Source organism: Dromiciops gliroides, chromosome 2, assembly GCF_019393635.1.
Source record: "Dromiciops gliroides isolate mDroGli1 chromosome 2, mDroGli1.pri, whole genome shotgun sequence".
In the NCBI taxonomy this organism is placed as follows: domain Eukaryota; kingdom Metazoa; phylum Chordata; class Mammalia; order Microbiotheria; family Microbiotheriidae; genus Dromiciops; species Dromiciops gliroides.
This window is the reverse complement of record NC_057862.1, coordinates 681,143,371-681,160,803: the sequence shown is the minus strand read 5'-3', so window position 1 is coordinate 681,160,803 and position 17,433 is coordinate 681,143,371. Positions and strand designations below refer to the sequence as shown.

At 38.1% G+C, this 17,433-nt stretch overlaps 1 protein-coding gene across 1 annotated transcript in view; it reads right to left on the bottom strand.

Moving 5' to 3' along the window:
- The window catches only part of ADAM7 (ADAM metallopeptidase domain 7), a 77,628-nt gene that overhangs the window by 12,089 nt on the left and 48,106 nt on the right, over positions 1 to 17,433 (bottom strand). The window contains exons 16-21 of the mRNA XM_043981293.1: positions 15,444 to 15,630; positions 11,622 to 11,702; positions 10,201 to 10,279; positions 8,893 to 8,998; positions 8,669 to 8,762; positions 7,119 to 7,245 (exon numbers count right to left, since the gene is read on the bottom strand). Of these exons, the coding sequence (XP_043837228.1) occupies positions 7,119 to 7,245; positions 8,669 to 8,762; positions 8,893 to 8,998; positions 10,201 to 10,279; positions 11,622 to 11,702; positions 15,444 to 15,630 (674 nt within the window). The remainder of the gene's footprint in view (positions 1 to 7,118; positions 7,246 to 8,668; positions 8,763 to 8,892; positions 8,999 to 10,200; positions 10,280 to 11,621; positions 11,703 to 15,443; positions 15,631 to 17,433) is intronic.

The window sequence follows — 17,433 nt, the reverse complement described above, 5'->3', positions numbered from 1 at the left end:
TGGAGTAGCTTTACTGGTTAGGAAGATTATTCATATACCAAAGCTCAATCTGCTTTCCTTCGTCTTCTCCCTGCAGTTTTGTGGCCTTCTGTCTGTGACTGAGGAGAAGAAATTTAATCTTTCTCCCACACAAAAGTCCATTAGGGGATGGAACTCAAGCAAGAACGGAGTCCAAATCCTGCCTGTGTGACCCTGGGGAAATTTCTTAACTGTTCTGCGCTTCAATTTCCTCATCTGTAAAATGAAGGTAGCACCCATCTTGATTGTTGTAAGGACCAGTTGATTTTACATATCTAATATGCTTTGCAATCTTAAAAGCACTATGTAAATGTTATTATTCTTCAAAATTGGCAACAATATCCTCTTTTCTCTTGCCTCATCTTCCAAGGTTCCTTCAAACTATCTTCATATGTCATGCATTCAAGATTTTCCTTTTCTTTTTCTGGATACTCTCCAATTTTTCCTTTTCCTTCCTAAAATATATCACTCCTAACTCAATAGAATGTGTTCTTGTAAGGCAAAGTACAATGAGACTATTGATTTCCTTGTTCCCAATTATTTTAATGAGGCCTAAGATAATATTTATTTTTGGAGAGAATGACTAATGTTAAGCTTGAAATCAGTAGAAATGAACTGCCATCTAGCCATACCTCCTTTATCTTCGGTTTGTGACATTTATTTTTTGAACCAATGTTAAGACTTTACATTTATCCCTATTGAATTTCATTTATTTGACTGTGGCTTTTAGGTCTTGATGCCATCATCCAATGTATTGTCTACCTGTCCCAACTTTGTGTTATGTGCACATTTATCACATCAAAAAAGACATGTCATTCCTCTACTCATGTAAATTGATGTTGATATTAATTTATCAATATCAGTTGTTATTGCCAAAAATGGTAGACGGCACAGGACAAATTCACTAGTGATCTCCCACCAAACATGATAATGATCCATTATAGACTTCTCTTTAAACAGTTATTCAATGAGCACAGAGCCCAACAACTTCACTATTTTCCAGAATCTGGCTCTCGATCTTGTTCAGAAGGATAAAAGGAGGGGTATGACCACAAATCTCTTGGGCTATCATTACCTAATAGTTATCTTCAATAGACTGAAGATCTATTGAATTGATAGATTGAAAGCTTCTTGGGGGCAGAGAATGTCTTTTGCCTCTTTTTGTATTCCCAGAGCTTAACATATTGCCTGGCACGTAGTAGGAACTTAATAAATGTTTACTGATTGATTGGTTACTATTTGCAAGGATGTCTTATGAAAGAGGAATTCTAATTATTTTGCATGGTTCCAGAATAGAGAGCTGGGAAGTAATGAGTGAAGTGTGAAGAGAGGTAGATTTTAGTCCCATGTTAGACAGACAGGAAAGCAAACAAACAACTTAGTAACAATTAAAGCTGCCTAAAAATAGAATGAGCTGCTTAAGGGAGTAGTGATTTCCCAGGATTTCTTCAAGCAGAAACCAGAGGGCCAATTTGGGGAAATAATATAGAGAGATTTGTTGTGGCAGTTGGGTTGGATGGCCTCAGAGGGTCCTTCTGACTCTGAGTATCTGTGATTTTACAACTTCTGGATATTCCTGAACATTGCATATCTAACTAGGTGTTCAGTAGTACTTCCCATTAATCAATTCTGGTGACATTTCTGAGATGTGTGACTGCTACCTAATGCTCCTATTGACAAAAGGCAAATCAGGAGAGTGGTATATTTGTTTTCTAATAAATGAAGAATGCTGGTGGCAGCACTAATCTAATTAGCATGGATACTTTGCCCAACCTATCACATTTCAAGCTAATTTGGGCCTAGTTGTATTCAAGTCACAGTATTCAGATGAAAGGAAGTTTCTTGGCTCCTCCCCATGAGACAGGGAGCATCCTATACTTTCCCTCAAAGTTCTAATTTATTGTCTTGATATGATAGCATAAACTGGACCATAGAGATTATTTGGTCAGGTGTTTCCCAGTCTCATAAGAGGAAGTTAGTAGAATGCACATTGAAACAGTGGGTCTCAAACAATGTGGTGTTCTCAAAAATAACTTGTCTGATATGTTTCATGACATTTGGACAACAGTTAGAAATTCAATAATGTGTAGCTTTTGTAGGTCCCGAAGGTCTTGCATCAATCCAGAATTCTCAACTTAGCCTGGCAGAGCTATTTTGGGCTTCCAATTTCAACCCCTAAACAGAAAGAAATTGTTAGAATAGGTTACTCCCTATCAATGGTCTAAGGATATGATGTTTTTTATGGCTGGTCAAAATGATTGATCAAAATGTACTACACAGGTGACCTTAGATTTTAACATGCTTTCCCAACCTCCTTATCAATCATCACAGAGCTAGAAACTCCCAAGAGAATGCAATGGTGTCTATTTACTTGGTGCCCAGTTTTGCTGAGTAAGTTCATGAAGCTGGGGTCAATCCTGACTCCACTTCCACCCAGATGGAGTGCCGAGCATATCAGGACTCCAATGTGGTAAAAAGTGCATAAAACTTGGATTCAGAGGACCTTGGGTTGGAAATCTGCCTCCCTGTTACTAGCCCTGTGACTTTGATAAAGTCAATTAGTCTCTCTGATCTTTAACTTCCTCTTTGTAAAAAGAAATGGGGTGGAAGATATATAAAATCTTATTAAGTTCTAAAGGTCTTGGCTTTTATATAAGTGAATCTGCAATGTGTGTTAAAACAATAGAAATACCTCACTGAAAGTACCCTTTTATGCTGGTGTTAAGCCTGTGTAGATTCAATTCAGTTCAGTTCACTTCAATTCAATTCTGTGAGCCCTTTTTAAGATGCCATTTGATGTTGGTTTGCTTTGGAGGGTATTTTGTTTTGTTTTGTTTGTGAGGCAATGAGGGTTAAGTGACTTGCCCAGGGTCACACAGCTAGTAAGTGTCAAGTCTCTGAGGCTGGATTTTAACTCAGGTCCTCCTGAATCCAGGACTGGTGCTTTATCTACTGAGCCCCTTGGTTTTATTGTTGTTGTTTTGGTTTTTTGGTTTTTTTTGTTTTATGTTTTTTTTTGGGGGGGGAGGGGGCAATGAGGGTTAAGTGACTTGCCAAGGGTCACACAGCCAATGGTTTGTTTTTAAAGGCAATCCTTTTGCTTGTCCTGCTCCCCAACTTCCTCCAAGGATAAATAGTTGTCCTGGGACTTAAGAATGACTACCTGTCCTCCTCTCATCTCTAGGACAACCAGTCTATCAGTAAATAAACACACAGTACGTCCCTACTATGTGCCAGGAACTGGGATAAAGTCTAGGGGATACAAAGAAAGACAAAAAAACCACTCCCTGCTCTCAAAGATACAACATACAAACAAACTTGGGATAAATTGGAGGTGATCAACCAAGGGAAACAGCTAGAATTAAGGAGCGAGGTCATGAAAGGTTTCTTGTAGAAAATGGGATTTTAGTGGAGACTTGAAGGAAGGCAGGGAAGCCAGAAGACAGAGGTGAACATGCCAACTCCTCTACTTTCCATTGAAAGCTTTCACAAAATGGTTCTAGGCTACTTCTCTGGGCTTATTACACAATGATCTCTTTTACTTATCCTATATTGGTGTCAAACTGACTGACTTGTTTCCCAAACTTGTACCTTCATCTCCTGCCTCTGTACTTCTTCATTGGATGTGACTTATTCCTGGACTCCATCACTCAACTTTCCTTAACTGTACCTCGCAGAATCCCAAGCTTTCTTGTCCCCCCCTCTTTCCTCTTCCCAGATTACAATGTATATACTTTTCTATGCACATGTTCTATCCCCTTTTCCCCACTACAATGTAAGCTTCTTGAAGGGGGAGGGGACTAATTTTTTTTCACATGTCTGTATTCCCAGGCCTAGCATAGTTCTTTGCTCCTGCGTATTATAGTTCTTAATCAATCTCCTAATAAAATTTATTCATTTGAAGTAGATTAAACCACATCAGATTCATTTGGATTGGATTGAACTGTATTAGACTGGACTGTATTAGATTGAATTAGACTGAATTGGATTGTATAAGCAATCATCTACTCACCTGGGGAGAGAAAGGTGGTATCATGGTAGGGATTGGTGGTGGTGGAATCCTTGGCTTTTCAGGTGGATAAGGAGAAGACAGAGACTGAGTGAAGGTTATAAGTGAGAGGGGTTAGAGGGAAGTAAACACTTTAAGAATATAGAAGGCTATCTCTAGGCTTTTGTTCTACTGCACATTAGCGACATTCGTGGTGGTGGGCCAATAATCTGAACTGACCAAACTTGGATTTGGAAATCATCTGCCCATTTTAATGTCCAGTAAATTTGACTAATGCTGGAGTAACTCAACCAGGAGTCTCAAACTGAATACAAGCCTTCAGAACTTCTAAGATATGAGTCCTTAAATCAAACATGAAGAAAAGAATCCCACAGTGATGGATAGTTTAGGGTAATGGAATAATCATTCCTATTGGAGGATTTGGCCTTGAAACTAGTCTGTCTCCATTGTGTAACTCTCGTAAGGTCACTGCTTCTCTCTGGTTCTGTTTCCTTCTTTGAAAAATTTGTGGTTTGGAATATTTGATGTCCAAATTCCTTTTTGGTTCTAAAGACTATGACTTAATTAAATCAATTCTATAATTTAAGGTAATGCCTAATAAAGTCCTGAATATGATATTGTGAAATGGACACTTTAGCATAAAACATAAGGATACTTTAATTAAACATCAAGAAAGAAAGAAATGTGATTTACAAAGCACTCTATCTTTGTTCTATAATCAGCAGTAGAGTCTATAATTTGGCCAGGACCAGTTTTTAATTGCACTGTTGCATTATGGCTATGACCTAGGGATCTCTAGTACTAATGAGTACCTCGCAGAATCTCATCAGGGCCCTTAGTGCATCAATATAACTAATTCAAACCATTCTCTCTCTAGCCATGGTTAGAAAATATTAATCAACAAACTCTTAATGTTTGATAAGCACAAAATGTGGGTGCTTTGGTTTAGGGAACTTTGGCACCACCTTCTATACTTACCATTCTGACATTTTGGTTGGAGAATGGAACTCCTCTGGATTCCTTACCAGATGATTTCTAAAGCAAACCAGTTAAATTGTATTAGACTCCATTGACCCATCTCTGTATAAACTCCTCCTTCCTTGCTAAATCTTTATTCCTTTCCTACCAAAAATATAGATCAACATATGGAATAAAATGTGGGGCACAGTGGGAAATCTAAGAGATTAACTGGAATTCTTGTCCACAGATTTGTTGTGGTAAACTGAGGGTTAATCAGAGAACCCTTTCATAGGGACAACTTTTATGATTATTATTTTTTTGGCGGGGCAATGAGGGTTAAGTGACTTGCCCAGGGTCACACAGCTAGATTCAAGTGTCTGAGGCCGGATTTGAACTCAGGTCTTCCTGAATCCAGGGCTGGTGCTTTATCCACTGTACCACTTAGCTGCCCCAACTTTTAAGATTATTAATATAGCACATGCATATGTATATGTACACATACATATATATGATTGTATATATGCATGTATGTATGCATATATACATATACACAAATACACTTCAATGAGTATAATCTGATGAAAAGAGCTAACTCTTTCTTGGATAGTTGTAGATCTTTGATTGCATCACAGTCATAATTCTGAACTGGAGTTCTTATTGTGAGGCATCAAAGATGTAACTCTGAAATCCCAGAATTGAGGGTTAAAATGTTCCTATGACTAAACTCCACTGATCCAATATTTAAAAAAGAACAGAACTAATTCTCTTTTATAGGCTTGTTTTCTTGAAATGTCTGTTTTTGTTGAAATTGAATTCAGGGGAAAATTAATGCATAGTTCCACTTGGTTGAGCCCAATCATTCCTGCCTTTGCTGCATCTCTAATGTGAATAATTGGGAAACCTCTAGTTGTACATAGTTTCCCAAAAGTCTTAAAAGCAATTGAACTTGCATTCCTAATCCTTTGCTTTTTAGACCAGAACACCTGGCCTTTACCCCCTCAGTATTGATTTGGGTTTAAGAAAACCTCCTGCTAAGGGAGCATGAAGACATAGCAGAGGCAGTAGGGACACACATAGAGATAAAAGAAATCCATGTTACAAAGAGATGAGGGAAGATGCTTACCATTGTAATGTACTGTGGACTTGAATAACCAGGAGGGATATCCTCAAAGGTGTCTGAAGCATTTTGCTGATAGGAAAAAAATGGTGGCAGGTTACCTCAGGTTACTGCAGACATTCAAGGCAATGTGAAAACTTTCCAAACAAAAACAAACAAACAAATGAAAAACAAATTACCTGACTTCAACCCCAAACTTGCCCTTAGAGAATGTATAGATATTAAATAAACTTAGATAGCATTCCTCTCCATTTTGTTCTTCCAGTTGAGCAATTGGTCATGTGGAGATCTGGCTACATTCTCAGCTCAAATACAGATCAACTAAGAGTGCAATATACATGATGCCCTTGAATGGCACTGACCAGCCCCACTGCACGACAGCTACTTTAACAATTCAATAACCCGCAGTTTTGTTGCTGGGTATTCTGTTCACTGAGTCTGTGAGAGCTGCTGTGTCCCAAACTATACATCTCTGTGGCCAATCTGGTGATGTGTTTCCCTGAGCCAAGCTAGGCTGCTTAGTGGAGAACAGTCTGATGGTGGGTCCATAGTCAGTGTTGGAAGGACCCACTAGTGCTTCCACACTACTGGCATAGCTCTCCAGCATCTGTACTCTCCTTCCTCATTTCCACCTCTGACTTCCCTGGATTCCTTCTGGTCCTGGCAAAAATTCCACCTCCTACAGGAAGCCTTGCCTGTTCTTTCTCCCCTCTATTGATGACCTCCAGTATATCTTGTCTATAGCTCGGTTGTACATAGTTACTGGCTCCTTGTCTCTCTCATCACACCATGAGCTCCTTGAGGGCAGGGATTGTCTTTTATCTTATTTAGCATTACCAGAACTTAGCACACAGCAGTCAGTGCCTGGCACATAGTAAGCATGTAGGAAATGTTTATTGATTGATTGACTGGGGTCACGCACATATCTCATAATATTGTTTCATTTCATGTATGTATAACATCATCATCTTCACCGCCATCACCATCACCACCACCATCATCATTCATAACTACCACCATCATCACTGCTGCCGCCACCACTACCATCACTGCCATCATCTCCACTGCTGCCATCATCATCACCACCACTATGATCATAACTACCACCACCATCACCACCACCACAACCACCATCATCATCCTAATAATAAAGAGCTAACATGTATATAGTGTTTGCAAAAGTGTTAAAATGCATTCTCATTCAATCCTAACAACAAGCCAGTGAGGTAGGAGCTATTTATTCCCCCCTTTTAAATATGAGAGAACTGACGTTTAGAGAATTTCCCAGCATTCCATGCTTATTAAGCATCTAAGTCAACCTAACAACAACACCAATCATAATGATAATTGTTAAGTCATACAGGATGTCCCAAATGTCTTAGTGAAACTTAAAACTTTAATATCTTACAATTTTACTTACTGATTTTATATACGTACATATTTATGTCTAATGGTAGCCATCTCAGGTGGTGGGAGGGAAAGGGGAAAAAAGAAATGTACATGATAATTACATTACCTATTTAAAAGGAATAGCAAATTTTATATAATAGATTTGCCATTTCATGTATAATTTTATTATACTATGTTATGGAAATGCTTGTCTTATTTCATAAATTAAAAGTAAAACTAAAAAAGGTAGTACCTTAAAACTGCACTAAGACTTGGAACATCCTGTATAGCACTTTAAGGTTTCCAAAGAACTTTACATATGTTATCTCATTGTATCCTTAAAACAACCCTCTGAGGTAGGTGCTATTGTTATCCCCATTTTCCAGATGAGGAAACTAAGGCTGATGGTGCTTAAGTGATTTGTCTAGGGTCACGCAGCTGGAAATAGCTTGAGGCAGGATTAAAATTCAAGTCTTATTGGATGATTTGAATTCATGTCTTCCTGACTCCAAATCCACTTCACAAAGGTGTCTTCTGAGTATATTGGAATTTAAGTAAGTCAAGGTAGTATAGGGGAGTAAGGGCTGGTCTTGGGGGTAGGTTTACGTTAACTCTGACTTTGGAACCTTACCTATTTTATACTCTCAGTCTCAGTTTCATCATCTATAAAATGGGAAAAATAATAGCATCTACCAGATAAGTTGTTGTGAACATCAATACAATTCTAGCTGCTACTATTACCACCATTTTTCCTACCTCCTACTACCACCACCAACATTATCACTACTACTATTATTACTCCTACTAATACTACTGCCACCATTATTATTGAAAAGTCCCAAACTTACAGTGTCTACTGGAAAGTACATAAAACTATACATTTCCTGGAACATAGAAGGAATTTTAAAAAATTTTTATTTGATGAATATATTGTGGAACAGTTGCTAATATCTTTTGGTGGAGGGAATTTTCTCATTGGGAGTTCTTTATACTTATGAAATTAAAAGTTCATATGAAACACAAAATTAAAAACAACAGCACTAAACACTGTCAGATTCTTGTGGGAAAGTAATACACATTATACTATCTTTATATACCACAGCACCTAGAACACTATTAGGCAAGTGACATACTCAGAAATATCAAGTGGTTGCCAGTAAATTCTAGTTCCTTACATCTTGGGTGCAAACAATTGGCTCAGTCCTGGTCTGTTGTTGCTCCTCACTTGAGTGCCCTTGATTGTCTGCTGCAGGTGTGGTGGTGGGAGGACTGAGGGAGGAAAGTGTCAAGTTTGTTCACTGAAGTCCCTTGAACTCACCCCTCTTTCCTATGTCCTGAGCCTTTTCTGGCTGCAGAACCATGCATTCTCCTCTACCCCATCCAAAAGAAGGTGCTTTACCTATGAACTTGCTTCTGCTTACTGGCCTTTTGGTGGCGGATAAACAGCAGGGCAATCACAATTGTGGCCAGGACCACGGTCAGCACTCCAGCCACAATGGAGACATCTGCAACATGGAGGGCATGAGCAATAATACTCTGCAGGAACTCAGCAGAGCTAAATGTTAACAAAGCAAGTCCTTGGCCCCATCTGACTTAGCTGCAACTTATGTCCCTGCCACTTCTTGTCTCAAGGGTTTTCATTTTTGAAATAGTTTTGCCTTATTACTAATGAAGCTAAAGCCTGCACAAGACATCTCCATTAAGAGCTGGGGCTATGCCCACAGTTCCATTATACCCAGCAGAAACACAATTCAAGTAAAGTTTTGCTTGGCAGCAATTAACTGAGTAGCTATAAAACCCATTTTATTGTGACTTCTCGGAGGTCTGAAGCCAGATTCAGTTAGAAGAATTATTCCAACAAGGAATACTAATTATAAAACTTTTTTTTTTTTTATCTTGGTAGGCAAGCGGGGAGGGGGGACATTTTAGATATAGAAGAAAAGCATGGCTGACCAAGCATATACATGCATGTTTAGAATCATGGAATGCTATATATCAAAGGATCAATGAGTTAGAGCTGGAAGGGACATTATTTTACTTATGTGGCAACTCAGATAATAAATGTTGAAACTGAGATTTGAATGCACAATCTCTCCTCCAAATTAATAGTCTTTGTACTGTACCAACACTTTGTCCTAGAAGGATCCATTAGGAACTAGTATGAGTCCAATTTTATTGCTTATTATAACTATTTATTAAATGTATAACCATATTCTGGTAATATTATAATTATTAAATATAGTCAAATTTATAATTATATAATGGGCAACATTACTAATATATTAATAATAAATAGAATTTATAGGACTTTGAGGTTTGCAAAGTGCTTTACAAATATTTCATTTTATACTCAGAACAGCTCTGAGAGCTAGGTACTATTATTATCCTAATTTTACTGATAAGGAAACTGAGGCATACAGAGGTTAAGTGAGTTGTCCAGGGTCACACAGTTAGTAAATGTCTGAGGCAGAATTTGAATTCAGATTGTCCCTGAACCTAAGCCCAGTACTCTAGCTATGGTGCTATCTAACTGCTTCTGTTTACTAAAACTTGCCTCTCTTCCCACTATTACCCCTGCTCCCCACAATTACAAGTGAGAAATCTTAGGCATATGAAGAAGCAACTGTGGGTTTGATGAATAAGGGAGTGATGTTCACATAGATATGCCTTTGGATATTCATGATGTATCATGAACCATGCTACTCACTGGTAGTAAATGTGGTGTCCTCACAATTAGGATGTGTCAGTCCTTCTTCACATTGACACTGGAGTTCATGGTCACATACCTGAAGGAGCAGAGAGCCTAGTAATAGTTCAAATATATAGGAAGCACAGCCATATTTTCTTTAGATATAAACATAAGGCATTATTGAAATCCTTTCTAAAAATATTTCTTACTATAGTCTGATAAGTTATGGACAAAGACAACACTCTAGCTAACTTAAATAATGTTGACATTAGGCAGAGCGATGTTAAACCGTTTTACAAAATGAAAGTGGTTGGCTAAGTGGTCCTAAAAAGATGAAATAGATGAAAGATAAATAGATAGATAAATAGATAGATAGATAGATAGATAGATAGATAGATAGATAGATAGATAGATAGATAGATAGATAGATAGATAGATAGATGGATAGATGGATGGATGGATGGATGGATGGATGGATGGATGGATGGATGGATGGATGGATGGATGATGGATGGATGGATAGATGGATAGATAGATGGATAGATAGATAGATAGATAGATAGATAGATAGATAGATAGTTAGATAGATAGATAGATAGATAGATAGATAGATGGATGGATGGATGGATGGATGGATGGATGGATGGATGGATGGATGGATGGATGGATGGATGGATAGATAGATAGATATTCTCATTGCAAATAATTACCGGTGCCTAAGGATTCATTATATTTAATGTTGGAAATTTACAATTGACATTCTTCTAAGGACTTTTGACTAGTGTTGTTATTTTCTTGTCTTTGCATTGGACTTGGGGCATTTTTATGGATAGGATGAATTTCAAATCTGAGCCTTTAATCATAGACTTATAGATTTATACAAGTAGAAGGTACTTTGTAGGCCATCAAATGTAACCGTGTTATTTTATAGGCAAAGAGAGATTGTGACTTCCCTAAGGTTGAAAGTAACAGGTAAAATGATTAAAGGGCAAGGGTCAGAGATTCTTTTTAAACCAAATAGTTTTGTTTTTTTTTTTTATTTTTTGGTTTGGGGTTAAGTGACTTGCCCAGGATCACATAGATAGTAAGTGTCAAGTGTCTTGGGCTGGATTTGAACTCAGGTCCTCCTGACTCCAGGGCTGGTGCTTTATCCATTGTGCCACCTAGCTGCCCCTAAACAAAATAGTTTTAATAAAATTTCGAGTTTGGGGTTTGAATTGGCCAAGAAAATAATAAGAAAAAAATCCACTCTGACTATATGTATATAGACATATCCACAATAAAAAGACATTAATTGCAGCCATCTGTTATTTGATTAAACTTTAGAATGATTTAGTGACATCATTAAAATGACTTGGACCTATATAGGATCCAGGATGAGATTAAAGAAAACTAGATAATTTATAGCATATGAAACTGTTTTTAAAATTAACTCTTACAGCATGTCCTGGGCACTGGGAAGAGCAATTAGCAGAGTCATAGACTGTCTCAATATTCACACAGTCACCATTTTTGCACACCTAGAAGTGATAGACAAAAGTGAATAGGCATTATTTTGTCATTCTGATTCATTAAAAATATGCAGTCCATTGAATTGAATTATTCATTTCATGCATTCAACATATATTTATTACTCACCTACTATGTGCCAGGTATTGCACTAGATATTGGGATAAACTCAAAATGGCCACTTACTTCAAGTAGCTCACCTTCTTCTCATGGATACAATATACACATAAGTACTTTGAGGAGGAAAAGATTGCTAATTATGTTGACTGGTTACATCAGATCCCTTCATTCAGAAAAGGAAAGGTGAAGAGAAGCTTTGGGGTGATATCAAGAAAAACATTCCCAACAATTTGTTTTGAGCTATCCAAAAGTAAAATGAGCTACCTTTGGAAATTGTGTATTCTCCCTCCTTTGAGGTTTTCAAGCAGAGGCTTGGAACCATTGTCAGGTATATTGTAATGGGGATTCTTTTAATGAGTGGTTTAAACTAAAGGGTCATTATGGTCCCTTCTGACTTTCATACTAGGTATAATTCTGGGATAGATAAAGTTACCATTCCAGTTAAATATCTATAAATTCGGGTTCTTACTCCAGAGTCATTCTACCAATCCTCATGTTTGAAATCTCCAAGCAGGGCTGGGATTTGGGGCACTCTAGATGGGAGGATGGAATTTGCTTTGTCTACCTTGGCAGAGTCAGGGTAAGGGGACTCAAAGCTCCAAAGATCTACATAACATTTAGTGGTCTAGGCAATTACCAGAACTGATCACTAGAGACTAATTACAGTATCTATTCAACCTTATTATAGTTGAGCCAGACAAAGTCTGGGGCCCATGACATAACAGTGAGATGGGTCAAGGAAAACATATGTTTTCTTGTATCTTTTATAAATTAGTAAGAATATCACTGGCATTTGCAAACAATTCAATGGATTCTGAAGGAATTCTTTTTCTATGTTTCTTAAAAACATGAACCAGAATAATGTTAACTAATGAGGATGGGGAGAGATAGTTGAACTCAATTTTCCACATTTTCCCTTCTCTGAATGCTGGATTTTTGGAATGTCATTCAATGGCAGTCTTTACTGGTAACCTCCTCATTTACATATGTATTGCCATCTGAACTGGATTATAGGCTCTTTGAAGACAAGATTTGCTTCTGTTTCTAGATCATCTGCTTCCAGGAGCCATAGACTATGTTTTATATTTTTTATATTCCTGGGAGCACCCAGCGCAGTGTCTTGAACATCCTTGGTGCTGAACAACTACTTGTATCCTGGTGATATCAAGAGAATAGGATAAAGAATCCCAGGACATGGAGCATAGTATATGTATAAATTGACAGGAGAAAGTGAATTCAAGTGAATTCAAGGCCAAGCCAGCTTAGATAGGTTGTGATTTTCATCAGTCATAGGATCACAGATGAGATCACAATAAAATCACAATAAAATCACAGATAAGATCACAGTGAGATCACAGATTTCCTGGATTACCTGCAAAGAAGGTCTATACCCAACTGCCATTCAAATTAAGGTCTAATACTTGAGATCCAAGCATTTAACAAATGTTGTGGGTTTTTTTCTTTATCTTCAAAAAAACAAAAGAAAAAAAATTTAAAGCAGACAGATGTATTGTTGAGAAGGTGTGGGGGTTCCAGAACCAATAATAGTGCATTCTCTTTGCTTCAAAGTTTCAAACTCCCTAGTCAGAACCAGATGCATCTGTTAGGATGCCTGGCTAGTACTGTGATTCTACTGTATCCAAGACTAGATCATATAGTAGGTCTCCAAGATGAGATGGAAGAATAGAAGGAAGACTGCATCAACTTTTAATACTCTAGGTAACCCCGAAAATCCCATTTGGTTTAGTGCACAAAGATTTGAACCAAAACCAAAGGCAAGCTAGAGAAGTAAAGTTGTTTTTGTTTTTTGTTTTTCTCAAGTTACCTAGCCCACCCTTCCTATCTTGATACAAACTACCCATCAGCAGCAGACCAGATTACTTTCACTGTTTTGTTTTCAATTTGAACAGGACCAGAAAACTCCTCCTTTCCTGTTTGTAGAATTTTTTGCCATTTTCCAGTCCATCACAAGAATTATGAAATTATGAATATTAAAGCTGGAAACGACCTTAATTAGTCTTATGCCCAGAAAGGTTAATTGACTTCTGCCTTGTCCTGTAGCTACCCACTAGACATCACCCCTCCCACAAAAAAACATGGGGGTGTTAAATCATTCAAAGAACAGAGGTGGTTTGTCCTTTAATTAGCTATAGAAAGAGGCTACCCACACAGTTAACTGCTAATCATTTCAGGTCTCAAATAGCACTAATTAATGCCCAGGAGAACTGGGACTAGAACCCAGCTTTATTCACTCCCATGGGCTTCCCTTAATCCAATTTATCAGTCAGACTGACAAGCAGGCACAATGGAAGGAGACACATGCATTAGGGAGATCTAGAGGGAACATAGAAATTAAAATAACTTTATGTTAAGGTCATGCCTACATATACATGTATGCATAATACAGATATCTGTCTATGTATATGCCAATATACACATGCATAATGCACACATCTATATTTATCTGTATATATTATATGCAGGACAAATAGGAAATAATCAACAGAAGGCAGCTCCTGAAATTAAAGGCATTGGGAAAGACTTCCTGGTGAAAGTGGCATTTTATTAATTCCTCAAAAGACACCAGTTAACCAGGTGGCAGAGATGAGGAGGGAGAGAATTCCAGATTGGGGAAGGGGGAAGCCAGTGAAACACCCAGAGTCAAGAGGAGTGCTGTGTGAGAAAAATTGATACGTAAAACAAAAATGTGGAATGAGATTCCAAAACAAATTTTCCTGACTCTAAGTGAAGACTCTATTCTCTTGACCCCATAACCATAACACCACCCTCACACTCTCCTTTTTGGAGAAAATTGTTTTCAAAGCTAACAGACAAGGCCTGAGAATAATTAGAGCAGAGGGTAACTTGACAGGCAATGCATAGTTGTGTGCTGTCTGTAAATGTTTCTAAGACACAACAAATGAAGAATGCATGGGAATTATGTTGCCAAAGATCTAATTAGAGAGAAGGATGCATGGGAAAGAAGATGGTGGTGTGGTAAGAGCAAGGATTAACTCATGGCTATTTAAGTGCTCCATACACTGTCAAGAAATTCAGAGGAAGGGGCTGTGGGTAGACACTATGGCCTGAATTCAGTAAAGACAGTGGGCCCTAGCATAAGCAGGCATGCATAAGATGCAATCTACATCACTGGATGAAATACCCACCTTAGTGAAATTCCAGAGCATGAGAGTAGATATAATGAGTTTGTGAGCCTGACTCAAAAACAAAGTGCCCACTTTTTAAAGTGCTTGCTAAGCATACTCATAACAAGTTCATTTCATTATAATTTGCAGTTGATATTTAGTCAATGGAAATGCTTACTAGATACCTTGGCCAACACAGGACAAATTCTAGTGTCTCCTACTTCTTAATGGACAGGTCCCTTTGGAGCCAATTATAATTTTCTATGATTTTTTTTTCTTAAGGAAATGGTCAAGTTACATTAACATTTTAAATAAAGGGAAAAAAGAAAGATGGAGGGAGGAGGTGGGCGGTGGAAGGAAGGAGGGAGGGGGAAGAAAGGGAGGAGGAAAGAGGGAGGGGGAGGGAGTGGAAGGGAAGCAAAAGGATGGGAGGAAAGAAGGGAGGAAAAGATGGAGGAAGGGAGAAAAAAACACTTTAAAACTCACCTTTCCATCTCCACATTTTGTTCCTGAAGCAACCATGCCTAGATCTTCTGTGTATTGCAAGGGGAAGAATGCTTTGCATTCCACTGTAATATTCTCCACTGGCACCTTTAAGTGGTAGGTTTTGTCCTCCCCATAAGTTGGAAAGTACTGGCCTCCAGTGCAATATATCTTCCCACATTTCAGATTTCTGTAAAGACCCATGAATATTAATGTCATCAGTCAGTCAGTAAGGCTTTAATTAGTACTCTGTGATAAGTCCTAGGATCTAAAAACAAAAGTCAATATCCCTGCCCCCTAGAGCTTGTATTTGGGAAGTAAGAGGAGAGGGGAAATATCTTTCCCAAATTCCTAAGACTGATACTCCCAATATTATCTTTGGCTTAGCAAGTCAAGGATTTGTTCGAGAACAAAGTTAATCTCCACCCCAACACTCCCTACTTTGTCTTTATAATATATATTAACAACAGCAAAACTTGATTGCTACAGTGCCATGTTTTTTTTTAAACCTTAAAATAACAAGAAAACTTGTACACATGTTCATATATACATATATAAAGCATTTGAATTTAAGGAGCATATAGGGAGTGCAAGAACGTTCTCTAGAAAGATGTCACAGTTCAGTACAGCTCTGAAGGGAGTCAGGTTTCCAGAAGATGAGTTGGAGGAGGAGAGCATTTCAGGAACAGTAGACAGCCAATAACAACAGGTAGATGAAGGATGGAAAGGAGTATATGATGAAGCAGTTTAAGTAGGGTTCATTGTGTGAAGGGGAGTGTGTGGAGAAACATAGGCTGGCCATCAGACTGTGAAGGGCATAAAATGTCCAACAGAAAAGCATTTTATTTTAAATCAACAGCAAACCACCAAGATTTCTAGCATGGGGTGACATGGTCCTTACTCATTACTTTGAGAATATCAATCAAACTCTATGTGAAGAGTTTTGGGAGGGAAGAGATTGATGATGCAGGGAGAACAATTAGTAGGTCATTACAATAGTTCAGGAGAGGTATTGGGGGGACATATGACATCAAAGATATCATCTAGAGAAAAAGAAAAGAATGGGGGAAAAGATGAACCAGTAAAGGGGAGAAGAGATAAGGGCTTAAGTGAAAGGTTTTTTGTGTTTTTTTGTGGGGTTTTTTTGGTTTTTTTAGTGAGGCAATTGGGGTTAAGTGACTTGCCCAGGGTCACACAGCAAGTAAAGTGTTAAGTGTCTGAGGCTGGATTTGAACTCAGGTCCCCCTGACTCCAGGACCGGTGCTCTATCCACTGCGCCACCTAGCTGCCCCTTTAAGTCAAAGTTTTTAAGGTGTAAGTATAGACTCAATGGATTGGGAAGAGTTAAAGAAATGTAATCAAAAAGACTTGGGAACAAATTGGATGACGAGGTATACTAGAGCAAAAAGTTGAGAATATCTACTGAGGCAAGGGACCTGGGTGAGTGGACAAATGGTGCCTTTGACATAAATGAGGAAGGTAGGAGGCGATGGCGGGAACAAATATTAACTGCTAAATGCTAGATGACCATTAGCCCGTCCCAGATATCCTTCCTCAGTTCCTCAAGGTTCCTGTTCTAGGTTTATCGAGCTCAGTTTGGAAAGGTGTCAGGAAAGATTTAAGAGCTGAGTAAGCAATGAATTTCCTCTTTGTAGAAGATTAGTCTGCAATGCCTCATGCAGCCCAGGACCAATATTTATTTGCTCTCTGGATTGTCCAAAATAATTATAGGACAGATTTTCAAGATTGAAGCCATACATATCTCCATATCTATCTATCTATCTATCTATCTATCTATCTATCTATCTATGATCTATCTATCTATTATCTATCTATACTATCTATTTCCAGAAGCTGGGAGATTATACCAAAGGTCTCTTAGCAAAATTGTACAGAGCTGTCATCAGACCCACAAATCTACTTTTCGGGACTCTTTCTTATTTTCTTCTTCTTTTTTTCCTCTTCCCCCTTTCTCTCCTGCTCCACTCCACTC